Source organism: Melozone crissalis, unplaced genomic scaffold, assembly GCF_028551555.1.
Source record: "Melozone crissalis strain CALT ecotype California unplaced genomic scaffold, PUWL_Pcris_2 ptg000027l_1, whole genome shotgun sequence".
Lineage (NCBI taxonomy): Eukaryota > Metazoa > Chordata > Aves > Passeriformes > Passerellidae > Melozone > Melozone crissalis.
Window position 1 is genome coordinate 47,330,986 of NW_026535805.1, and position 26,119 is coordinate 47,357,104.

General features: G+C 39.5%; 1 protein-coding gene across 2 annotated transcripts in view; it reads left to right on the forward strand.

Moving 5' to 3' along the window:
* The window catches only part of CEP85L (centrosomal protein 85 like), a 131,404-nt gene extending 110,235 nt beyond the window's left edge, over window positions 1-21,169 (forward strand). For both annotated transcript variants that reach the window (XM_054280218.1, XM_054280217.1), the window contains exons 5-13: window positions 8,462-8,579; window positions 10,666-10,842; window positions 12,495-12,647; window positions 12,930-13,084; window positions 14,636-14,753; window positions 15,082-15,132; window positions 18,722-18,829; window positions 19,205-19,418; window positions 20,506-21,169. In XM_054280218.1, the coding sequence (XP_054136193.1) occupies window positions 8,462-8,579; window positions 10,666-10,842; window positions 12,495-12,647; window positions 12,930-13,084; window positions 14,636-14,753; window positions 15,082-15,132; window positions 18,722-18,829; window positions 19,205-19,418; window positions 20,506-20,669 (1,258 nt within the window). In that variant the 3' untranslated portion in view covers window positions 20,670-21,169. The remainder of the gene's footprint in view (window positions 1-8,461; window positions 8,580-10,665; window positions 10,843-12,494; window positions 12,648-12,929; window positions 13,085-14,635; window positions 14,754-15,081; window positions 15,133-18,721; window positions 18,830-19,204; window positions 19,419-20,505) is intronic.
* Window positions 21,170-26,119: the final 4,950 nt, after the last annotated feature.

Genomic DNA, 26,119 nt, shown 5'->3' on the forward strand with positions numbered 1-26,119 from the left:
ATGTGGTTTTCACAGAGTTATAAAAGATGCAGTTTCCTTAAGTTGTATGCTGAATTCACAATCTGGTAGTTGAGGGGACAGGAGCTCAGAAGAGCTGTGTGAACCTCCTGCTGCCTGGTAGCCAGAGGAGCGGGACAGCAGCTGGCACGGTTCCCCAGACCCAGCTGTGTGCTGCTGGCAAGTGCAAGGAACAGCTGGATGGAAAGAGGCACACCAGCAGTGCCTCCCTCCTGCCCTTGTCACCAGCCTCCCTTTCATCCACGGGGTCATTAACCCTTTTTTTTCAAGGTTAAGCACTCTTTTGTTGGGAATTGTACTGGTCCCACTTATTGAGGAAGTGGAGGAGATTAGCATCACACACCTTGTTCTTGATAGCAGTGCTTATTAAATCTGTTGATATGTAGGAAATGGATACTCTGTACAGAGTAGTATCTTTAGGCTGTTGTACCTTGGTCTTGTTAAAAAAGGGAGAAAGAGCAGAAGGAAAAGGAAACATGCTGCCTGCTTTCCTTCTTTCCACACAAAAAGAAAAAGGCAAAAAAATCAGCCCTTCTAGATTAGATTATTAAATTTCCTTCTTTTGCATTGGAAATCTACCAGATAGGAATAGTAGCAAGTAAGTTTCTAATACTTAAAAAACAATTCAAGGAGTAATGCTTAACAGTTTGAATCATAATATTTGGATACTTTGGTGTGTCACTACAAATGCAAGCATTTTTAAGTTTTTAAAATCCCAAAGAGCCACTTGAGCCTGAGAATAGAACAAGTACCTTGATTTTCAATCTGTATGCTGTGTTGAACAGCTTTAGTAATAGATAAACTAAATTGATGTATTTTGTGTAGTCTATTTAGCATTAATTTGAGTAGTACACAGCATAAATGAATGGGTTTAAAAGTGGTTTTGATTTGCTTTTTAAAACTGCTTTAGGGGTCACTGCTAAGTTAATAAGTAGAAACCAGAAATGCTTTTTAAGTCTACTCTTAAGAAAATGAGGGGAAGACTCTACTTTCAGAAGTGAAAACTTGGTGCAGGAAAGCAGGCCTGCTCTGTGTGTGCATACCAGAACACAGTGGCACTTCTTTAAGGTGTGTCTCATGATTTTTCCACATAAGAACTGTTACACATGCCATGAATGGGGACTTAAGGATTTAGTCTGTAAGAGGAAATTTCCTGCTGCAACACTTATTACTGTAATGTCTGTCACCTGCTGAATGAAATAATTGGATTATATCATTGCCTTATTTCTCTGGCAGCCTAGTATGTAACACTGCATTATATTTAGCACCAGAGGGAGCCAGCAGTGTTTGCATTGGTTTAGAAAATCACAGCATCGCGTTTTAATTCTTCACATTGCTCCTCTGTTCAGTACCTTAACACCACTGAAATTGCAGGGTTTGGTGCAATGCTGAATGCCTTTTGAGGCTGACCTGGCACTGTGGATATCTCTGGTGTGGTCCTGGCAGAGTTTGTGTGGCAGGGGGTGCATGTAGTAGGTACATGAATAAATGCCAAATATGTGGACATATGACACAAGCTGCTGAGAATAACACTTGTGCATGCAGTGTTCTCTTGCAGACAGCATAAGTGCATTTGAACAGGACAGGCGGATTTGGAAGTGCAGTTTTTGTTATCCCTCAGACTGAAACAACATAGACATTCTTAAAAAGTTAATGACTTGTTAAGTCATTAACTTTTGAATCCAAATCTGAATTAGGATTAGAAGTTTTCACTGAGACAAAAGAAGTAGATTTTCTTTGCCTTGTATCAAATTGTCCTGACTTCAGTAGATGACATGAAGCTGTATGTGCTCTGATAGTGCTCATTTTAATGCTAGTATAAAGCTGTAATTAATTTAATTTTGATTTGCTTGTTAAGTTCTGCAGCATTAGCATATCCTGAGTGATAATTTGATGCCATTTTTGAGGAACCTGAAGCTTCATACCACCCATGTGGTGAGTGCATGCTTGTATAATAGGGAGTCCTGTGCACGGAGTGGGGCTGCAAGGAACCTTCTCAGAGTGCTTTGCTGTATTAAATACACTTTGCTTCCAATAAAAGTGTTTAAAAGATGCCATTATCTTTTTCCAATATCACAAATCACCCAGGTAACTTGTGGGTGAGGCTTCTGTATGTCTTGAGCTGGTAAATGTTCAGGAAGGTTTTGTTACAGAGTAATAATTTTAGCTGTTTTAAAAGGTCACTTTTTCAGATGTGAATGCTAGTTACACTGGGGAAATTAGTTTTCATCTAATAACCTAAATCTTGGCAATAAATAGAGGATGTTGGGCTAGAAATCACCTATTTAATCCGGCTGCCAGGCCCTGGGAAAGGCAAGCAGTAGTGCTGTCGCTAGATAGTTACACTATTGGCATGTGGAGTACCAGATGTTCTGTAGCTTTTCTGGGTTGGGCAATTTGGTGATTAATTAGCTCAAATGTTAAAAAATTTTTCCTGATATAACTTAATCTCTCCTCCTGGGTAATATTTTTTAGTCATCAAGTAGTTTTTGTTATTTTTTGAGATCTCTCCAGCTGATGAGCACATCTTCTATGAATTGTCCAAACTGGCCTCCCTCAGGCTGAGTGCTTGTCTCTCATCAGCCGTGGTTCAGTGGTGTTTGCTTTTTGCAGTACAACACTGGGGAGTTTTGGTCAGTTGCCATCCCAGATACTTCTCTGTGGAACTGGTGCTAAACTATTTTGTATTCTATAGATTTAAATATTTGTAGGAAGTTCTAGTATTTGGCAGAGAACTGCAGGGGAGGTGCAAGAGTTGCTCTGTGTTTGTCCTGGCAGGAGACTATGGAAGGTGAAGAGCTCCCACCATGGGAGGGAGAGTGCAGCCCACTCTCGAAAGTGATGTTTGTGTCTGTTTCCCTCTCATGCCTCACTCCCTTGATTAAGTAGCACAAGGCTTTTGAGAAAGTAGAGTTACTATCGGTGCTCTTGCCTGCCTTGCTTTAGCAGTAGCTCACCTCAGGCTAGTGTGTCAGGCAAGCATTTCAAACTTTATGCATTTCAGAAAAGTCATTCAAAAATAGCATGAAAAACCAATCCATACAGAGCAGAAATCATGTCTCAACTCCCCAAGGTATTGCTCCCCTATTTCCTTCAGATAAGTTCTGCTTCGACTGGAAGAAAGGTTCACTTAGAGCAATTTCACAAAAAAAGAAGACTTTATTGCATAGGAAATTGGAGATCTTTTCTCATAAACTTTGCTGATGTTTGCGTTCTTGGCATTATCTTCCAAATTCCGGAAAATGTATTCACATTGTTTTTAGGACTTTGTGTACTAAGGATCTCTTTCCCTATCAGTACTCTGCACGTTGGACTTCTGGTCCCAAGAGATCATGCCTCTAAAACAAAGGGATATAAAAATTTGTTTCCAACTTCTTAAGCAACAAAACAAAGCAGTGTACCTCCAGCTGCAGTATGGAAAAAATTATATCTGTAATATAGATCCATGTTGTATTTTACTTTGTATCCTGATTCTGAAGAAGTCTGCTTAGACATTTTCACCTAAAGCAGAAAATTCTTGTTAACTTGTGATCTTTGAAGGTAAGCATCACTTGTCATTTGTTTTCTTAAGAAGTTACTACTGTCCCCTCTGTGGTGGAGGAAGCTCTGTTCTAAAGTCCCTAAATTGTTTGAAGATACTGGTCTTACCTTGACTTAGAGTATGGGACTTAGATGTACGCTAATTTAAAAATTAAAGTTAAGAAGAATAGCTTAGAAGTTGGGGGGGATGAAGTGCTTCTCTGGCAGATGTGGGTTTCTAAGATGGGCTTATGGAGAATGGGTGAACTGGTCCCAGATTCGAGAAATATGGTTTATTTCCAGACAAATGCATATGTGAGTGTCTGTATAAGCACGTGTGCACACTTGTCCTGCGTGAATGTGAGAAAACGATGTGAATGTCAGTTATATCATACAAATACTTTTTGAGACTTGAGGAGAATCAGTTTTAAATTAAGTAGTTTGTTAATGCTGGTCTCTGAAGACAGTCCAGGCTTGTGCACATTGAGGTGACTGCTGTTCTCTGCTACCCCACATCCTCATCCTTGAATTTTCAAAGGGGATTGTTTGAGCTAAAGGACAGAACTGCAATTGAATCAAAATCAAGACCTTCCTCTTTCCATTGATAAGTCATGGTTATGGTTCTAACTTTCTTTTTGCTAGTTTCAATAGATTTAGTTAGGGTCAAGTAGCATTAGAAGTTTTCCTCTGAATTCTAGACAGCTTTTAAGTAGAGTCGCAGGATGAGGAGATTATGAATTGAAGTGTTTGTGGCAGGCAGAAAGACAGATAAGGAATACTACTCTCCTCAAATGCCAAGGAAATAATTACACAGAATCAGCATCTTTGATAGCCTCATCTCTAGTGTTAGGATTTCATGAAGGGGTGGCAATTCTGGGAAATTGGTAATTCTAGGAAAGGTGAGAGAATGGTACAATCTGCCATGACAGGTTTTTAGTTTTTCTTTCCTAACAAAATATAATTGATCTGAAGTAGTGAAGCATGACTGAAGCCTTGAAATTTTATTTACAAAAATAAAGAATGTTGAAGGTAATGGAAGAAAAGGGAGCAAAATGCATGTTTATTAAGACCTGGAAATAAGCCAGAGTCATTACTTTGTGAAAATGATAGGGCTTTCTGTGAATAATCTAACTAGAATATCTAACATGTGGAAACTGGGACATAAAAGCTGGTTCAGGAGACCATAGAGCAGCACACAGCCACCACTTGAGTCTTGTATGTTGTTGGATAACCTACCACTCCTGCGAAGTTCCCTCAGAAAGAGTGCGCCTGAGAGCAGTACAGGGAGGATTTGATCTCAGGTTATTTATGGTTCAAAAGGGGTTGAAAATGCATAGTCCAGTATATCAGTGACATTTAAAAAAAAAAAAAAGGATGATGAAAATATAGCAAACAGGCACCTTCTGAAGGAAAAAAAAATCTCTTTAAATCATTATACTTGAAGAAAAAGACAAGATGTCTTCAGTGCACAACTCTTCTGTGGGTAACTGTACCAGACGGTCTTTTCCTACCTTGAGAGAAGTTTAGATTCTCTTTTTGTCTGTTTGTTTCTGCACTGCCACCCCCAGTTTCTGGAAATAGTGTTACACCTTGAGGGACAGCTGGAAAGATTTGTGTCAGAAGTGTTTGTGAAAACAATGTCATTAGTCTCATGTTCGCATTAATTGATTGGGTAGAATATTTAAATTTTTTGTGTCTTTTAATGCCATTTCCTTCTGGAAGATCAGTTTACATAAGGAACACTAAAGTGTCCTTTCCAAAAGGATGTTTTTTATTCCTGTCTTTTCTGATTTATTTTCATTTTTAAACTTTTATTTATTTTATTTAAACAAAATTATCAGCTCTGAGTTCCTTTGGTTGGTTGATGACTTCGGATCAGGGCATTGCCTCCAGTTCTCTTCTACTTTAGTCTGAGTGTAAGGGGAGGGGATGTGTCAAGATGGACACTTGAAGTAAAATAGTGATTTTTGCATTTGGACAAAGGGGCTGAATGAAACCCTGTGAAAAGTGCCATAACACTCACATAGTACACCTGTAACTCTTCCTTTGCTGTCAGCATAAAGTTGTAACGCTCACTTATGGGGAAAAAAAATAAGGACATTGTGAAGGAAAGCAGTTTCCATGTGCCTAGGTACAGCATTTTCACTGAACCCATATGTGTAAAGTGAGGTCTGGTTTCTGTGCACTGAAGGCTGCATTCCTGTCAGATTCCCCCAAGCTGTGCCCACTTGTACTCAGTTGGCTTCTAGAAGCACTAAAGGTTGAGGAGCTTGACAGAAACTTGGAGGCACTTAAATGCTAAAGGCTGATTGTATTTGGTTTTGCTTTTTGGAAGTGCTGGGCTGATAGATTGCTAATAGGGAGGCTTCTGGGGACAGTGTTCCCACTGTAATAGACAACCTGTGTTTTTGAGAGCAACTGAAATTTCTTTTGAATAAACCAGACTCTCTGGTTATGCAGCAAAGTGTTTGTTTCAGGGTGCCATGAGGTTAATGTTGTTTTCATAGAAGCTGTTATGTGAAGAAGTTGTGGGGTCTACACAGCCTTAAAACATTTCTAGAGTGTGTTTTGTTGGCAGGGTTATATTATGATGGAGAGTTTCGTGCATTGCAGAGTGAAAAGAAGCAAGCTAGTTAAACTCTGTGTTCTGTCTCATCTTGGATTAACTTGTCTCACCTTTTTTGCAATAGAGATTTGGTAGGGTAGGGAAAGGATTATGAAAAGAAATATAATAATGTAGTTCAAACTATACTGGTAGTTCAAAAATATTTTAAAACATATTCTCCAGACTGTAGTGTTCAGACTCTTGAAATCCTGCCTGGGAGGGGAGGCACCGCTAAATTACAATCAGCCATAAACAGAAAATCCTGTAGTGCTTTCAAGGGGTGTGTGACAAATGGATAAATAATTTTAAAACAATGAATTTTTAATAGATCTGTCTAGGAAGTAATAAGGTGATAAAAAAATAAAAATTTGCTTCAGTTCATAGGTTGGAATAACTCATACTAAATAATTTTGTTCTCTGTGACCAGACATGCACAGAAGTCATTGCGACTTCATATTTTCTCGTATAATTGTACAAACTTTTGGGCTTTTATAAGGTCTCTTACAAGTTGAGAGCATATTCCTTTGCCTAATCTTCCAAAATAAATTGGAAGTTTTTGGTTTGTAGTGCCATCTTACAGATGACAACCAGAATTGTGCACAGCCTTCTGATGTCACATACTCCTTTTGTATTTGTACAAGCTTGTTCAATCTAGATAGTAGAGGGAATAGGGAAGCCTCAAAATCACCTGTGCTGATACAAAATATTTTAGGATTTTCTACAGAGTCACATAAATACGTTCTCTTTATGCATTCATGTTCAATAAATTGTTCTAAGGTACCACTAAATGGCAACTTACATATACTGGTTTTCCATCCATTGCTGTTCTTTGTAGATATAAAAATAGGGAAACAGAAAAAAAAATGTTCTCATTATGTTTTCTTTAACACATTTGGCTGAGAAATAACTTCTACTATATTCAATATCTTTAAAATATGTTCCAACTTTTGTAAACCACATAATAGGGGTACAGTTGGCTGATGACAAGCTAGAAGAATGTGAGTAGCTAGAATGGTCCCTTCCACTGGGTTTTGGCATCCTAGTAAAATTTGCAGTTGGCATCCTTCCAACTAATACATATTTGGTATTAGTTTATAGCTTATATAATGCATATTTTTTGAACACATTCTAATGTTTCCAAGACGTTCTTCCTAAACACAACCCTTCCAAATTTTTAAAAAAGCAACAGATTTTGATATTTTTCTATATACTTTGCAGGATTTGCTTTTCCAGTGTGTGCACAGGAAAGGTCTTTTCCCTTGAAGTTAACCTGTATTTGCCATTTATCTCCTCTTAATACTGGGTTTAGTCACCGGGATTCAGCATCATTGTGTTCAGAAAAGCAATGGGTTCAGCATCATTGTTTTCAGAACAATGCTGTCATGCTCCATGCTTAGGTGAAACTGTGAAAAAATAATTTCTTGCTTGCATGCAAGTATATCCTAGAATAAAATAGAAGGAAAATTACAGAGTGCACAAAATTGGTTTAAGGCTTACAGAGAAGGTCTCTGTGTGTTTCTGGTGGATGCTGACAACTCCACTCTGGGGTCAGGTTTTGAGGTGTCTATTGCTCCATGGAGAGTGACTGCACACCTCGTGGGGCTGTGACTTGTGCTGGGGCAGAAACCTGGCAGGTGTTTGCCCTGCAGTCCTGCCTAGTTCAAATGCAGTCATGATTTAAGCAGTGATACAATTTGTGTTATAATTAAATAGTGATACAGTGCTGATGCTGCTCCTGCTGTACACTGGCCAAGCAGTTGGTGCGTGGTACTTGTGGTAGCACACAGTGCAGTATTTTACCCTAGGAAAAGGTACATCTGATGTAAAGCAGTTGATTTAAGAGAAAGTCTTAAGCAAAGCAAAAAGCAAGACATTGTAGGGAAGCTGTGCTGATTATCTTATGTAATGACCTTTTCTTAAGTTCCTTCTGTTCCTCTTGATTTGTAAATCTCCTCAGCTTTTGTCAGAAGTCAGCTTTAGTAAAGAGAGGGGCCAAGCAGAAGTCCAAGTGAAATGAAGGTGCCATTTTTGTTTGGTTTTGTTCTGCTTTCTGTATGCTTTTCCCTGCTTATACTTCTAACTGTGGCAGCAGATGGCAACAGAAGCCTCCCTCAACCCACACAAAATTGATAAGAGTTTCCAAATTGCATTTCTACAGTTGCAGTCTGGCTGCAGTGAGAAGAAACCCACGGCTAGTGTAGATCCTGGATAGTTGAATACCATTTGTAGTGTATTCTTCAGTATAAGTCTTAAGACCTCTGTTTTTCTAATCTCTGTTCCATTAATTTTTTTCCCCCAATTTAAATTTGTGTATTACAGGCAGAATCAGCAAATTAACAGTTTACATCAGAAGATAAGGGAGAATGAAATACGAGCTCAACATGCAAGACTGAGCCATCTTGTGAACTGCGAAGAACCATACCTGAGTAACTTACAGGTAGGATGAAATGCTTTTCTTTCAGCAAAGCTTTCCACTGCCCAGCACCTGGCACCTAAAAGCAGGTGCTTTCACAATTTGCTCTTCACAATTTTCTGCTGGCCAGAGTGTAGAGCTTTTGTGAGTCTTGATGGCTGTGTAATTGCATAGCTGCAGATTGTGTAGAGAAGACCTTCTAAGTGTTGTAGTTTACTTTATATTTGCAGAAATCTAAGTTTTGTTCAAGTCTTGTTCATACTTGAAGACTGATAAGATGAAGACTGATAAAATAAAATAGCAATGAAGGATTGTGACACTATAAGAGTTTTAACAGCATCCATGTATGGCAGTCCTACAGGGAGATAGTAGGAGAAAAAATAGTTTGCTCGGAGAGTATCTGAAAATAACTCATGAGAGGTTTTTTGAAGAGGAGGAGGTACTGCTCTCCTGCTTAGATGGTTAGATTTTATGGATAGAGTAGATGGAGGAGATATGAGAAGGCAAACAGACTGGTGGAATACCTTTTGACAAGAACTTGAAAAGGATATGGTCTAGTGCTTCTAGGGAGCACTTCGTCTGAAAGGGAATGTCTGGTGGTGTTTTGAGTATACTTGTCCTAAGTTTCATCTGCCTAGCACAAGTATCAAGTAGCATAAGGATGAGGTAGCAAAGGTTCACCAAGAAATGCAGATCATTGTGAAGACTGTGGCTGTTTACAGTGCACAAATTCCATCTCCAGGCCTTGGTATATCTAAAAGGCAATGCAGCAAGGGATTGTTAAAGGCAGATATGCAGAGAAATAGCTTTTCTATCCCTCTTTTATTATGTTATCTTTTTCTGTCACAAGCACTGCAGTAGGATCTCAGCTAGGGTGCTTCAGCATGACATTATTTGTGTACTTGGAATAACACAGCTGTACATAAGCTGAGACTGTGGTTTGTGTGACAGCAGAGAAATTCAAGTGGAGCCTCAGTTGAATTTAGGTATACAGAGACTTTTTGAGACACCTAGGAATGTCTAGGCTTTTGTTGCTTTCAGATTTTCTTTTACAAAATACTTCAGAGTGCAAGGTTTTAACTTAATTTGATCTTAACCTAATTTGTAGGTTAAGATTTTTTTTTGGGCGGGGGGGAAGAGAAGATGCAAACAAAAAACCCAGACAAACAAACAAAGGAAAGAATATTGCAGAAACTGAAATTTTAGTGCACATATCATAGTATGTTATGCTTCAAATAAAGCGGCAGGTGCATTCCTCTTTCATAATTTAAAGGAGATTGAAAGTTTATAATGTGTTTGGGTTTCTGCTTGATTTGTATTTGATTTTCTGCTTGCCTTCTATAAGACATTTATAGAAGCAAATCTAGTTTAATGAAGGTTTTAATATTTTAATACTTTGCTGAAGGAATGTCACTAGTTAAAGAAATTACACAGACAGTATTTTGAAAGATAACCAATTTATGTTATTAAAAGAATTTTGAAATTGAAAGCCTAATGGGATGCATCTCCTTTTTCATCCCACATGCAGCCAACTTCCATTTCATGCTTTTCTGACTCTGGGCAATGGAGATGGAAGTTTTGCTATACAGAACAAAAGGCAGGAGACCTGCCTTCTGACTGTAGCTCTATTCTCAGGCTTGTTCCTGAGTGATTGCTCTAAGCCTTGACTAGTATTGATGTTCTGCTTTAGGAGGATCTTGAGATTGAAGTGTCTCTTACTTCAGTATATTCATAGCAATTTTAAAGTGTTTTTCTTCTCAGGAGATGGTATGATAAAGCAGTGGTAGTGATTTGTTTTGAAAATGCTTTTAATCTGCATTTATAGGGATTTATTGTGGAATCACATATCTTCCATAAATCCGAGGGGGAAAGTAGCCACACAATGTTCTTGAGCATTTATTATGAATGTAAAGGTGTCCAGCTTCTTTGTCTTTTTGCTTCAGATTCCCGAAACTCATGCTGTTGCCGTGTCTTTCAATGTTTGAAAAATCAAACCCCACCCTTCCTGACAGCTGAAAAAAAAAAATGCAGGACTCTTTTCTGCTCTGCAGTTCAAGTGTACAGTAGTGTGTGTGTTCATTTGTGTGATTATTTTATTTCTTTTCATAAGCAACCACAGTATGAGAGCACACCACTGCAACCTCACATTTCCGAAAGATCAGCATCCCACCTTGAGGAGCTTGAGCGAAAGATTGCAGCCGCTGAGAGCAAGGAACTGCAACTCAGTGAAATCGTGAAACAGCTTTCAAACAAATCCAGTGAGGAGAAAAAGAAGATGGAGGAGAAAGTAAGTGTCTTTCCTGATCCACATTTTGTTTTGTCGCTGTTGCAGCAGCATATTTTTGCTAGAAAGCAACTCGATATATGGGTTGAGTTATTTTCAAAACATCACTAAACTATCCATGATAGAAAAAAGATTAATGATTTCAGGTGTTAGTAATGGATAAATCTGGACTTGCAGAGAATATATCCTAGAAAGTGATACTAGGTGAAATGTTAATCATGGTAACAGTTTCAGTAAGGTATCGGTTAAGCTTTGGGAAAAAAAAGCTGTTCAGTATTGTGGCCTGTAGTGTTTATTATGTAAATAAAATATAATTTAAAAATATAGATTGTGAAAATTAAATCCTTATTTTTAGTGTGGTTTGTAAATGTGGCCCTCAGGCTTTGAGATGCACTTACCAGCCTGTATGTGCCTATTTAGCAGGAGTGATTCTCTTGTAGCTTTCTTAGAATGTTCAGAGTAGACTTTAGACTGAGACAAAGATATCTGTGTTCTTGGAACTGTTTGGAGACAGGGTTTCTTTGCAGGCGTGAGGAATTCCCAGGGATAGCTTTGAATGTACTCACAGCCTTCCTTTATTGCAAGCAGGAATGTGCCATTGACCAAGGGGTTCCTAATTAATGTTTTAGGGATACATTGTCACTGTAACCTCATCTTCTTTAATTACTGGGCTAAATTTATATTAAATCAGGTTCAAGAGATAGAAGCAGTGCGATACAGTGAAGTGTCTGGTGGGAAGACAAAGAAGAATGCATAATTCATCTCTAAATTCTGCCTTACCATTTCCTGTGAACCCTCAGTATGCTTTTCACTGAGGCAGGAAGAGCAGAAATTGCATACTGCTGCTTCCTCCTTTGTGAGTTTTCCTGCCTGGATTGCTCCCTGTGTGGGAACTGGCAAGCAGGGGTGAGGACCTGTGCAGCAGTGCTTGTGTTGGCAGCATGGTCTGTAGGTTGGAGCCTGTTTCACTGCACAGTCCTGATTTGCCCCTTAACACTCATCCATTCTGAACAAAAAGCTCTCAAGGAGAGAGAGGGGAAGGGAGGGACAGTGAAAAATACTCCTTTTTCCTGCTGTTCTTTCCACTTTCTGATCTAGGTAATAAAGCAAAAGAAGTACCAGGAATACAAACAAATATAACATAATGTAAAAAGTCTTTTCCAGGCTCATGGAAAATTAGGGTGCCTACAGAAAAGGTGTTTAAGAAAGCAGCTATTCTGATCTGATATCTTCTGATGTGATTGTCAGACTGCATCAAAATCAGGGTTTTGGCTTCCATTTTTGGTAGTTTAAGTTCTTGGTCCTCCTGTTTTTAAGTTGTTTTCCTAGTCTAGAGGAACTAAAATGTATCCTGATTATTTGTTATGTATGAACACCTCAGTGGGTGAAAGAATTAACAATTAACAAACTTTGTGTTTTCATAAGGTACGTGGATTGTTCTGAGCAGAGGTGAAGCAGCTGTGGTTTGAGGACACATGTGGGCCTGTAACTTGAAGCTGTTGGGAGTAATAACTTTTGGTTTTGTTTCCTGCTCTTAGCCAATGCTTTCATGCAGCGGAAAGTACAATTCTCCGAGAATTAGCAACCTCTGCTTCCAAAGCAGGCTTATTTTTACAGTTATCATAAAACATGTACTCTTTCTTTCTTTCTTCTAGCTTAAAACTAGAGACCGATATATTAACAGCCTGAAAAAGAAATGCCAGAAAGAGTCTGAGCAAAACAAAGAAAAGCAAAGACGAATTGAAACGTTAGAAAAATACCTGGCTGACCTTCCTACACTAGATGATATAGAAGGGCAGACTAAACAGGTACGGTAAAGGGGGGTTTGTTTTACATTTTAAAAGATATAAGTAAGCTCCCTAATATCTGTTCTGAAATCTTTTACTGTTTCAAAATCTCTTTTTTTCACCCTTATGTTTGGGAAGAGAAATATTTCAGTCTTTTAGAAAGCACTATAGATACTAGGATTTTCTCACAGTCAGATAAGTGACACTGGTGTGAAATTATGCAGCGGGTCACTGCAAGGCTGTGGTCTGACACAAGGCCTTCTGCTGGTGTGACACTGTCTGACTAATGTAACCTTGTGTTAGCTGCAAATTCTAGAAGAGAAGAACAAGCAACTTCAAGAAACCGTGGCTGAGTTGGAAAAGAAGCTTGGAGAGGCCCGGTCACAGTGCAGAGAGAGAGAATTACAGCTGGCGTCTCAGAAGAAAAAAGAAAAAGAGCTGGTCACAACAGTGCAGAGGTATGAGCAGCTGCTCAGGCTGTGCTCTGCAGTGAGTATGCTTCCCCACCTGATGTCAAGACCCAGTGCTATTTGGAATCTTAATCAATTACAATGCTAATGACTTTTTATGGTAAGGGTTTTACAACTTGCTTTGTGGCAAGTTGTAATTAATACCAGAGAGAAGAGTGAGCCTAGGGTGTTCTTTGCTATCTGTCTTTAAGGGTGTGGGACACTCCAGCAATGGCATCAGAGCCTGTTGCCAGAGAGAGGATGCAGCAAAGCTGTGTGGCAAAGGGGCATTGTATAGAAGCTGTCAGTAGGGCTATTTCTGGATATTGACTGATGGATATATCAGGGAAGGGTCAAAGATTTCAAGAAATTCCAGCCATTTCTTACCTTTTTATCGAGGGTGCAGGTATTTACAAGAAAATTTAGCTGTAGCTAGTGTGTTGTCATTGAACTTGCCTAAGTATGAAAAAACAAATGGGACAGATATCCAAGAATATCCAGGTAAGACATGGAGACTTTGTTACTATGTTCTATTTTAGGGGACCTACTTAAACAATTTTTGTTTTATTAAAGGGATGAGGGAAGCAGGGGAGAATCACTGTTAAGTATCTGTGGGTGTTCCTGCGGTTTGTTGTCCCTCCCTTGGGTAAAGGTGCATGCCACAGGAGCCTGAAAGGTTTCCATGATGAAAGGGGAGCTGGCTGGGACACCTTGCCAGCCAAATTGTTGACACATTGTTTCCATCTTACCAATGGAAGGCTTTCGTGCTCTCCTAATCTAGAGGGGGATCATTCTGTCTTTTCTGAAAGCCTACAAATAGTTGGGGTGACCTCTGGTTTCTAAATTAGACAGCAAGATTAGCACTAATAAAGTGTATTTCCTTTCTGAGAGAAGGTGAGCAGATGGAGGCTGTAGCTACACGTATGGGTTGGGTTGAGCAATGGAGGGTCTGAAGGCCATGCCCTTGTGTGGGAGCATTCCTGGCAGGAATGGCCTTGGGCTCCCCATTACGAGTCACAGAGGGTGTGATGGATGGGGCACCAGCACTGCTGGTGCACAGCATTTGATTCTGGACTCCCCTTTGAGTTGTATGTGCCCCAGTGAGACAATCTGATTTTAATGCTCCCAAAGCTGTGAAGGTTCACAGATGCCTCTGACCTGTGCTTCCCTTCCCCCAGTGGCACAGAGCAACTGTGAGCACTGCAGAGCTTTACTTTGCTCCTCTGTGCCCTCTCTTCCTACACAGTACTGCTGGAGCTGTGCCTGTTGGGACACTCAGCACAGAGTATGGCACATAAAACCTGCATTCATGTGCATGAATCTGCCTTGTCAGTGCCATTGCAACTTGAATAGTTTAGAATTTTTGCATTATTCATGCACTGTTGGTGCATGAATCACATAAGGCTGGATTCTGCTAGGTACAGTTTTATGGTTCTGGTTGGGAAGATGATGCAGTTGATGAAGTTTCTGATGCAGATGAAGTTTCTGATTTTTTCCTAGAACACACAACCCTCTGGTTTCTATTAACCCACCTAATCTTTCTTTCATGTTGAATGGCAGTTTACAACAGAAAGTAGAAAAATGCCTGGAAGATGGTATTCGGCTTCCTATGTTGGACACAAAACAGCTTCAGAGTGAGAATGAGAGTCTCAAGGAGAAGAATGAGAAAGCCAGTAAGGTTAGTCTGCAAATAATCTGCTGGTGGCATCTTTAACCTTAAATCTTGCACTTCTTTTTTTTCTTTTTTTTTTTAATTTAGAAATAAATATCCCACTAAAGAATTACATATTTGTTGCTAATTCAGATGACTTTTCAAGACCTGCCTGTCTCTGTTCAGAATACTGATTTTGCATTAATTTTGTGTTCTGTCAGAGTTGAACTGTCTTGTCATTTGTTTTTTTTTAAAGATGCTATTTAGAATCTGTGTCTACACACCTGTAGGCTGATTTTTAGACAATGATCTGAAGAGATTTAAGTCTTCTAAATTGCTGAATTTTATATTCCAGATAATAGACAATCAACAAAGTCAGATAACTGGACTGATTTTGGACATGCAGGTAAGGAAGAGTTTATATTCTGTTGTTTACTGTGTGCATTTTTAGTTCACAAGAATGACATAGCTAGAGTTTAATTTTATTATTTTATCTTTCTGAATAGGAGTCAAAGGGAGAATTGCCAAAAACCTAATCTTATGGGTGGATTGTAGTCAACCCATGTTCTCTTGCAGGCTCATGGTGTAGTTGTTATATCTCTGTGGTTTAGCACTTCACTGGTACTCATCAAAAAGTGAAAAACTGTTGCTATGTTGCATCCTAATCCTGCTGGTCTAGCGGATCATCCAAAGTACAACAGCACTGTTGCTTAGGGGCTTCAATGTTCAGTTTGTTAGAAGAGACAGGTGCCTTTCTAAATTATCTCACTTCATCCTGTTCAACTGGTACTGTCCGGCTGGATGTTGGGCAGCCAGCTTGCAGCCAGAGATTTTTCTAGACAGCAGAGGTTGTCAGCTAGGAGTCAGCTGCAGCTCTATAGATCTGATTAAGAGAGTGTTGAAAGCTACTCAGTGACTGCTGTTTGTTGTGGAGAAAAAGAAACATTAGACAGCTTTTAGAAATGAAGGTATTTCTTGTCATAGAAAAAGCTGATAATTTAAGCAAACCCGAACATCTGTTTTCAGCAAATATAGAAGCCAAACTCTAGTTTCTACATTCCTCTTCTAGAATGTCATTTGTCTGTTAAAAGTTGTCTCCCACCGTTAAATTGCTTCCTTTCTCTGCCGTGGTAAATAGGAGGCCTGATTCCTGTCAACAGCATTTGTTTTGTTAGATTGCAGTGTGTGAAATATATCTGTAGAGAAGTAGTAGGAGAATTTAATTTGCAACATGAGGTATGTATGTTAACTGAAAAGGAAATTGACTTATTTAGCTTCTCAAGGTTTGAAGAAGACTGATTTTATCAAACTGAGATGTTTTCATGGAGCAGACTGGTATGTGCAAAAATTGTAATACAGGCAGCTGTTGTTTCAGGTGTTATATAATTAAAAAGAAGTTCAGCTTGAACTTCATAACTTTTTTGAGGTTCTCTGCGCCTTTTTGTACTTAAGATTATTTACACATATGCGCATATGTGCTCCATATATATTATCAGAGATAGACACAGCTTGCTAGGTATGTTACCAACCTAAATCTTTCCACGTTTCCTAAACTTTCTGGTCTTTTTCTCACCATCACCTTTATGTTGGGACTAGTGATCTTTAGTGTTTTGTGTGCTTAGCCTGATATGACTTTAGGGAGCTGGACTGGGAAAAGCTGAATAGTTGTGACTGTCTGTGAACAGGGTACTGTTCTGTTCTCCAGGACTTCCTCTTTCTTTTCCTCTTGAGGTGTTTTATATGGGGACAGAAAATAAGATTTGAAAGTGGTGTCAGCCCTCAAATTACTTGTAGACTATAGGAGCTTCTTTGTATCCTTGATCTCCCTGGCCTTCCATACTTGTGACCTGGGAAGCACTGAAAATTAGCTCATTGGAAATGGAAATCCCTTATCAGCACAGAGATGCAGTTTATCTTCTGCTAAGATGATCTCATTTTATTCCATGTCTTCTGCCACATTGTAAATTTATGCTTGGGAATGTATTTCAGTTCATTGGTTTTGACTTGCAAGGTGAAAACAAATTGTGTTTCCAACAGCAGTTGTATAAAGCAGTATTAGTTTCTATTTGCTCATAATCATGGTGAAATTATTTTGATCTTCCTTGTATGGTTTTACTTCATTGATTTGTTATCTGAGTGAGAGGAATTAAAATTTTTGTTAGCCTTGGCAAGATGCTGTGCTGCATATATAGTGCACCTTTAGAAAGAGAAACATTGTAGGTGACAGTGGTGTTTTAAAGAGAAATTCATATTTACATGATTAATTTGGATATCACAAAACAAACAGTTTTGGTACAAAAAAAGAGAGTAGAAGTCAGATTGTACAATGCCTATGTTACCCAAAGTACACTTGTCAATCTTGTCAGTCACAATAAACCCCAACTGTTCCAGGCTGGGAATATTGCCACCAAATTTTAACTTTGGAAAGCATATGGAAGAATTAAGGGTGAAGTATAAGGAATTCACAGCACCATGTGGAACATGGAAAACTTAGCACTATAGGTTCAGTCAGGCTGTTCTTTTTCTGAGCTTTAAGATGAGGGTAACCAGAGAATGATAGATCTTAGATGTATCTTTTAAATATAAACACTGATTTCTACTTCTAGTAGTTCCCATTACATGGAGCAGTTACTGAGCTGAACATGTGCACATTGCATGGAATATTCTAAAAGTTGTTTTTTGCTTCATTTGCAGAGTCATGTAAGTTTAGTGGCAGATGTAGTTCTGAAAATACACTGGGAAAGGTTAATATTTCTCGCCCTGTCTTCCCTACCACCTCCCCCTTCCAGAAGGCTGAACAATCACACCTTTTTTGTCTGTTGTTGACATGAACATGAAACATAGAAGTGGTAGTCCTAATGCATCTATCATAGCTTAGGCACTGGGTGTCTCTGAACTTGATCTTCCAAATATCTTCCAATTTTAACAGTCATTAATGAAGCTGGGAGGGTGTTTTTGGCATTGCATTGCCCTGTTCACTTCATGCTTCTTAAGTATGACATCTGTACTCCACAGATGGAGCTTGAAGGACCTTCAGTCCAACCTAGTAATGGTGATTTTTCTCAGTAGATAATGTTTATAAAAGCCTAAAGGCAACAATTCAGCATCACTGCAGGTTCTGCTCATCTGCAAGCACGCAAAGGAAATGCCTGAAGCAGTTATTTCCTGCCCTCTCCTGGCCCAGGGTGTTTCCTTTGCCTCCTTCCTCCCACTGGTGTGTGTGGCTGTGCTCTCTCAAAGAGCTTATCTTTAGGATACATGTTACTTCAGCACTTCCTTTCGAGGGGCAGGCTGTGGGTTAAAAGAGCAGCAGGTCAAGTGTACGAAAATGGTTTTAAAAACAAGTAATCATATCTGGGTTCTGCCTGCTCATTCCTACTGCTGACGTGAAAATAAAGTGTTAGGGGTTTTTTAGTCCACATTAAGTCTGTAAATGTTAGCACCATTGTTTTCCAGTTTTGCAAAGTGTGAGACAGAGTCCCCACTGCTTGTGTGGTGTCGAACTGAATGTGCAGGGAAGTTTTGTCAATGCTGCAACACCTCCTGTGACTCGCCAGACCTTTAAAAACTTCATGTAGTGTTGGACCTGCCTTGCCTCTCATTACTCCCTGCCTTCTCATCAATACTGGTAAATCTTACAGGTGGCAAGTCACAGCTGAAGAGATCTCTCTGTTTGAAAGCACCAGGAGTTTATGTAGTCTCTATTCATTGTTAGTATTCAGATAAGATGGCTTGAATATTCCTCTTTCTGAATTTTGCCAGATGACCTGAAAAGACACATCTGCAGATTTAAAGGCCAAGTAGTAGAATAAATATGAGTACTTTCAAGAGTAAAGGCACCTGTGCTCATGCTGGATTCACCCTGAAAATTCCATTTCTCAGTTTGAGCTCTGTGGGTGAAAGCCGGGGAATTGACAGCAGGTGATTCTGTACTGCAGCAGTTTTTTTTGTTGTTGTTGTTTAAGATCGTTAACCTGTGTTTTCATTCATTTCAGTCTATGCAAGAGAAGCTTTCACAAGAAAAGCTGATAATTCAGAAGATGACAAATGAGCTTGAGGAAAAAGAAAGACATATAGAGCAGCTGAATAAAACTCTCTCTGAAGTAAGTAAAATAGCACTAGTATCCCAACCCCCCACCACATCAGAGCCAGGAAGAACCTTATAGAATAAGATCCCTTGGTAGGACTTTATGAGCTTTATTACGTAGTTAAATATCCTGGCTCCCAAGCAGATATATAATGCATACCACCCCTGTCTAAAGAAGTGAGAGTTTAAAAGGTAAAGATGCAGAAGTAATGACAACATGAAATAGCCCTATAAAAGCTGTCTGTATGCTGTTCTTTAGAGGGCTACAGAAATATTGATTATATGCTTGAAAATTAATTCTTTTAATTGTGCTATTTGTGGCTTGAAACTTTCTGCTCCATTGAATGCTGCAGACTAACTTTCCCCCTTTTTCTATTTGTTTTTCACAAAGAACCAAAGACTGATGGAAGAGAATGCCTGCCTGAAGGAGCAGATGAGGCTGGTGGAGCAGTCCAGGCAGCCAGTGTCTGAGAAGATGCCTGTAGCAGACCAGTTGTTCAAGGAAATGTCCCACTGCTTGTTTGACTTGAAAGCACTGTGCAGTATTCTTACCCAGAGAGCTCAGGGCAAGGAGCCTAACCTTTCCTTACTGCTGGGAATCAGATGTAAGTGATGCTGACTTTCCAGTGCTTAATAAATGTTTTGACACAAAGGAATAACAGTTTAGCTAATGTGGTGCTTGAACTTGCCAGCTGGACAAGCTTGTGTCCCCTTGCTCTGCAGCTGGAGCAGTGGTGCATGAACTCATGGAGCTCTCTGGAGAAGCTGGGATCTTCGTGCCTCTGGGCCACTAAATGCATGTGACTGCACAGGTCCTTGCCAGGTCAGGAGAGCAGGTAGCTGGCTCTTCATGTGGACCCAGTCATGGATATGTTCACTGCTCTAGAAAAGAAAGGTGTGTAGCCAGGTGTCTGTCCCTCCTGAGACACACTGCAGTCACTATGAGGGTTAACAGATGCTAACCACATCTTGTGCTTTGGTTTTAAAGCCTTTGGGGTCAAGTGATAGGAATATCCATCTACTGTTTGAATATGTATAGGTCTTATTTGGGAGTGGGGATGTCCAGGTGTTTGAAATAAGCCTTGTGCCTGTAACTTCATCTCTTGTGCTGTTCATCTAGTCTTCAGCATTTACTAAGCTATTAAATTTAACCAGGAAATTAGAAGCACACCCTAAAATGCACTAAAACCAGTCAAAGTTTATGTCAGGTCTTTCCTTCTAACAAGCTGTTTGTGTTGACCTGAATGTATCATATTTGGATGTTCTCTGAATGTTAGTTAGAATTCATCAGGTGGATGGGTTGCTGAACTGAACCATCAGCAAGGTTCAGTTCAGCAGCAAGAGCTGCTACACACCTGCTAGCCCTCTTTTCTGAGTGGCTGTAGAAACCCCCAAAGTCTCTAGAAATGCTCTTTTCATTTTTTTTCCACTGTTGTTCTGATTCATCAGACTTTAGGAAGTCTAGATCTTGGTGCAGACAGAAAAGCATGTCTTTCAGAGAAGAACTGATGGGCTTTGAATTGAGTTTAAGTTCACTTGGTACCTTATTTTGTAGACTTTTCATCACACGGAAGCATGATTTGTCTTGATGTAAAGCAAGTGACCTGCCTCTTATTTCCAAGGAGGTGACTAGTTGCAGAATTCAGAGGCCACAGCTGCTGGAGCTTTAACCTTGGGTGTTGTTTTTTGTAGCACTGAGCTGCTCATCTGAAGAGAGTGAAAATTACCACAGCACAGAGACCCTTTCGAAGAAGCTGTCGGACGTTTGTCAGCTGCGGAAGGACATCGATGAGCTGAGGACTATCGTGTCGGACCGCTACGCTCAGGACATGGGGGACAACTGCATCACTCAGTGACAACACCCCGTCCTGTAGCAAACTGCTTACTAGGTCCTGCTGTGTCACAGGTCTTTGCATTTCCATTAAGGAGCCATATGGAGGGCTGCAAATAGCACCAGACACGCATCTCCGAGCGCTGTGTGGGATGGATCTCGGGAGTCCGGTGTGCAGGAGGCAGTCATCGTGTGAACAGTGGTACAAACTGCAAGAAATCTCTTCTCCAAACTACTGAATGTAGGAACAAGCTGTGAAGAATGATTCAGTTGGACACTCTGTTTCCTTCATTTGGGCTCATTTCATTACTTTGCCTAGTTTTTGGATCCAGAGCTTTGGAACAGTCGTGCTGCTACAACTCTCAGTCCTTTCCTTCAGCAAGGGTTTGTGTGGCATTATCTGAGTTCAGATCTTAGGGGAGAGGGTTGAAGAACCTATGCATGTGTATGTCTGGCTGTACATGATGAAGCCAGAGGCTTCTACCACTGCACTTCACTCTAAGAATTACAATTAGAACAATCTTGGAACATTCAAAAAGTAATTGCTCTCTAAAAATTAGGATATAAGAAAGATGTTTTTGGCAATGGATGTCTACCTTGTTTGTCCAGTAGCAGAAAAACCCCAAGTTTAACTCCTTTATGCAAACAAGTCCATAAAACAGAGCTTAAGCAGATTGTTTGAAGCACTCCAACATTGCTGTAAGAAGTTGGAATAGGTCAAAGTCTGTGACAAACCAGAGAAGCTGTAAGACATAAAACTGCAGCTTACTCCATGGCTATAAGAAAAAAACCCCAAAACAACCAACAACTGTATTTTAGTGTTTGTATTTCTTTTTCCTCATAGGTCGTTTCCATTTCAAAATGTTGCTGTACTTTGTTCCTGAAGGCCTCTGATAAGGTTGTGCACCACCTCAGCCATTTTTACCACAACTACAAAAAGGGTGTTTGACTCTTGGCAAAATGAAGCCTCGAAACAGAATGTTTCCAGTTAGCAGTGTAAAGTACTTGGTAATCTGAGGACTGAAAAATTTTCCACATTGTTTGGGAAATCTTGATTTCTCCATTTTTGTAGGAAGCAATTACATAAAATAGTAAGCTCATGTTCCATAGCTTATTCAATGAGTGTCACTTGGCAGTGCTCTTTAACTCCCATGGGACAAATGATGTTTCCAAGAACATCCTTGCAAGTTAGTTTGCCCAAGTATGAATGGTGGAAAATAGTATTTAACTGAAGGAAACAAAAATTTGCAAAGAGTAAAACTGCTTTTAAATCACACTGTTAAGAAAAATACATGCATCACTTACTTGTGTGGTATTGCAGGAAGGTTTTAGATGTCTTAAGGTGCAAGTCAGTCAGCTGATCTGGAGTGGGGATAACAGCAGAAATCTCTTCAAAAGCTTAGCAATTCAAACTAAGTTTTGTTACTAGGGTAACATTTTTATGGCAAAAGTGGATATCTTCAGTTTTCTGATCTGGTGATGTGTTGCTTTCTGTTTATTGTGTAACAGTTACTGTTAATGTTGTTTTTTATAATTTAGTGGTTTAATTATTTTTAGCTGTATGGTTTTATTTATTTGACAGTTTTCTCTATCCTGAAGTAGACTTGGACTAATTTGTGAAAAATAGTGTTGCTATTTATACTACTGCTACATGGTGTTATCAGATAGATTAATCTGACTGATTCAGCTCCTGTGAGCACTAAAGCAGTGTCTAGATAAAATCACAAGTGAAGTTATCTAGTGTCTACTTCAAGGAAAAAGGCCATTTTATTTTAAATTTCTCTACTCTTTCTGTAGGCACACTTCAGTCTCTCCATCAGGGCATAATTTGCTCCAGTCTTCATTGTCCTTCTCAGTGGTGTGATGCAGGTGGAGTTGGAAGTATAATTATGCTCTTCTCATTGATGTGATGAGTTCTGCTATGAGTGGGGAAAAGATGTTCTGAGCTAATCTGCATTCTTAGACTGCAAACAGATCAATGGTTGTTATCTAAAGGGGTGATTTACTCTGGTAGCTCATAACAATATTAATTTCACATTGATACACACCTGCTGCATCACAGGGGTACTTTTATACCAGTGCAAAACTGAAAACAAGGATCCATGTACCAATGGGCTTGCACAGTCTGCTGCGCCTCTGACAGTGCTGGCTTTTGTGACTAAGGCTTCAGCTCGTTCCTCTGGTGTGGTTGGTTGGGTTTGTCCCTGCAGTGAGGCAGTCTTTAGTTTATGGCATCTGTCTCCTATCAGAATTTAACAATAGCATTTCAGATAATAAATTAGAAATATTAGGGAGAGAGGAAACCTACAAGTTACACATTATTGCTTCCTTAGATGGCAATGTTGTACCTATAAAAAAATCTCCAAAACATTAATCTACATTTGATAGAAATAACAAGGAGTTGAATGTAGAAATTACAGGGGAGCAGGAGATCTTCTGAGTCACTTTGAACTATTAAGCTTGTCACTTGATTGGTATTTCTCCACTGTTCCTCCTGCTAGATGATGATACTGTACTGCAAAGTTGAGATCACTAGTTTATATTTGCCAAGCACTTCAGAGCTTTTATGCTCTTCGAGTATTAGTTGAAAGTCCCTCTGGGAGGGGATCCCATTTTATTCATAATACTTTTGATTGCAGTGCTGTAATCTTGTGTTCTAATGTTTTTGTTACAGAACCTGTAATATTTATGTTGACTTGAAAGCACTTGATTTAAAACCCCCTGAGTTTATCTGCCTCAGTCAGATTAAAGTAGGGAGGTAAATGATGGATGTGTGAGCCAAAGAAGCAGACTACCAATTGACTATTTACAGTGATACAGTACTTTGCTTTGATTTCTTAAAATTTGGCCTGTTGTAGTGGTAGCAATTACTATATATGCATCAGTTTACAGATGCCTCTAAACGGAATAAGCTTTGTCTAAGATATGCATGACTGTTTAATTGGTTAAAATGTAGTGTGTGTGGTCTCATTCAGCATATTTAATACAGAGGTGATTAACGAATGTTAACATTGGAATTGCTTCGATTTAGTCATGACAACTTTTTGCTGTAGCTATTAGACAATCCCAAGGGCTGAAAACAGCTGCAGATGAATGGATTCTGTACTGTTCTGGCTGTCAGCAAACTGTACATTTTGTACAGTTCCAAGTAGAATTTATATGATCCTCTAGAAGATACTTACAGTAACTACTGTATTTAAGAATGTATTTTGAAAAAGACATGAAAAGTAACTGTCTTCCGACAAGCTGTAGATGATGTATTCACTATATAGAAATATTTACTATATAGAAGTAACTCAGCTCAGTCATGTAAATGTGATTTAGGTTGCTGAACTCTGCTATGCAGCTTTGTGGTGTGACAGGTGTGTGAAATTGTGGAGATTTGCTGTAACCACCCACTCAGGCTCCAGCATTTGAAGCTGATGGTGGGCATGAAGTCATTCGAGAGCTGAAATTCCGTCCTTTTCACTTCAGAAGGTTTCCTTCCTTCCTTTGCCCTTGCTGCCTGTCTTTAGTTTCATACATTTTTTTGTTTTTTCTTGGGAAGGGTAAGAGCACAAGGAAAGGAAGAAAGCAAACCCTTCCTCTGTGACCTGCTGCCATAGCACGGGCAGTGACAGCAAGCTGGGCTCTCTCCATCAGGGCACAATTTGCTCCAGTTTTCCTTGCCCTTCTCAGTGGTGTGATGCAGGTGCAGTTGGAAGTATAATTGTGCTGTTCTCATTGATATGACGAGTTCTACCATGAGTGGAGAAAAGATCTGAACTAATCTTTGTTCTTAGACTGCAAACAGCTCAATGGTTGTTATCTAAAGGGATGATTTATTCCAGTAGCTCATTAGCAATATTAATTCCACAGCTGCATACCTTTGTGCCTTTTTAGCCTGAAGTAAATAAATGTATGTCCCCATGGAACTTCAGATAAGTTGTTAGCGTGCTGATGACTGCACCTTGTTTTCTTCTCACCTGCCATTACTTTGTTAATAAGCTTTTGTAGTAAGAACTCTTGCATAATGTCTAGAAACAGAAATACTGAAAATAGGTACTAGGTGTACACTTTGAATGTTAGGCTGGTTGTTGTATGCAGCTTCTTTGAATACGGTGTGTGAGCAGGAAACACAAATCATAATGTGTTTTTTCTGTGTATATTAATTACAGTATATCATTAGTTCAGTGGGGAGGAGTGTCTGGAGCTCTCTTGTAAAAGCACAGCTGACATATGTACTGGATCAGTCCCTGAAGACTGGTAGTTTTGTAAATTGGGTTCAATTTTTGAACTGCTCAGAATACCTCATATGTAAATAGAGTTGTCATGACTTAATCACAATGTGTTCATTGTAAAAAGTAATGGAGCCACTGGCTGGCTCAGCTTTAGGCTTGTTGTTCTTGCCTCTTTTTGTAATTTTTTTTAAAGTAGGGTTTACAGCTAGAATTTTGAATGCCAAAGTTCTATTTATTAAATAATAATAAAAGTTTTCATTGTTAATGACTGGTATTTTTCCACTGGAATTTGTTTGTTGATGTTTGGGATTTGTATCCACAGAGCAGAAATAAATTTTGTTACAAAAGTGAATTTTTCACGGTTCTCGTTTGTCCAGTATCTGGCATGTGACAGAAGTGATCAAAGCTGGAGGCAAGAAACGAATCATGAAACATCTTCCCAACACCCACCCCAGCTTCTTTTGAGAGGTCTGTTCTGCCAAAATACCAGGTGACCAAGCTCTCTCTTCTAGGCCTTATGTTTTGTTGTGTTGTTCTTGTTTTTTTTCATCAAGATCTTGATATAAAAATTATTATTTCTGTATGATAAAAGGATTTTAGAGCAGCATTCCCTGATTCTTTTTTGCAGATGCTCTTGTTGGTTGATTGGAGAGATCACTGGTAGGTCTGTTTAAAAGACTAAGCACAAAATTGTAGGCAGAAGTCAGTAATCTCTGCTTCATGGAATACTGCAGGTCAGTACAGCCCAACACAACCAAGCAGCATTGACTTCTGAAAAGTCAAAGGGTAAGGATTTTGGTCAATCTGACAGGAGTCTTCACAAGTGTGGAGGGAAGTGGGGTCACCCAAAAGGGGTTTTTTCACAGTTCCTTGTGATAAATCTTGGAGCCCGTTTGGAGCATCAGGTGCTGAATGAGCTTTGCATGTGGAGTGGTCTTCTCCTCCCTTCCTCACCCTCCATCGTGCAGAGGGCAAAAGCTGGCACTAGCTTTTCTTTTCAAAGGCACTGAGAAATGCACTCCAGTTAGGTAATGCATTATATATGGCAGACATCACTTGCTTTCCTCCAGAATTGTGACTGAAGGTTGCACGATGGGTTTCTAACTCAAAAACATCCATGTCACAGGCTGCACAGATGCCAGCTTTTTATAGATTGCTGAGGGTGGCCTTTTGTGAGCTGCTGCTCAAAGCCAGGTTTTGTTTCAAAGTACAACAACTAAAGCACTGCTAGCAACAGTAGTGGTAGAAAATGTCC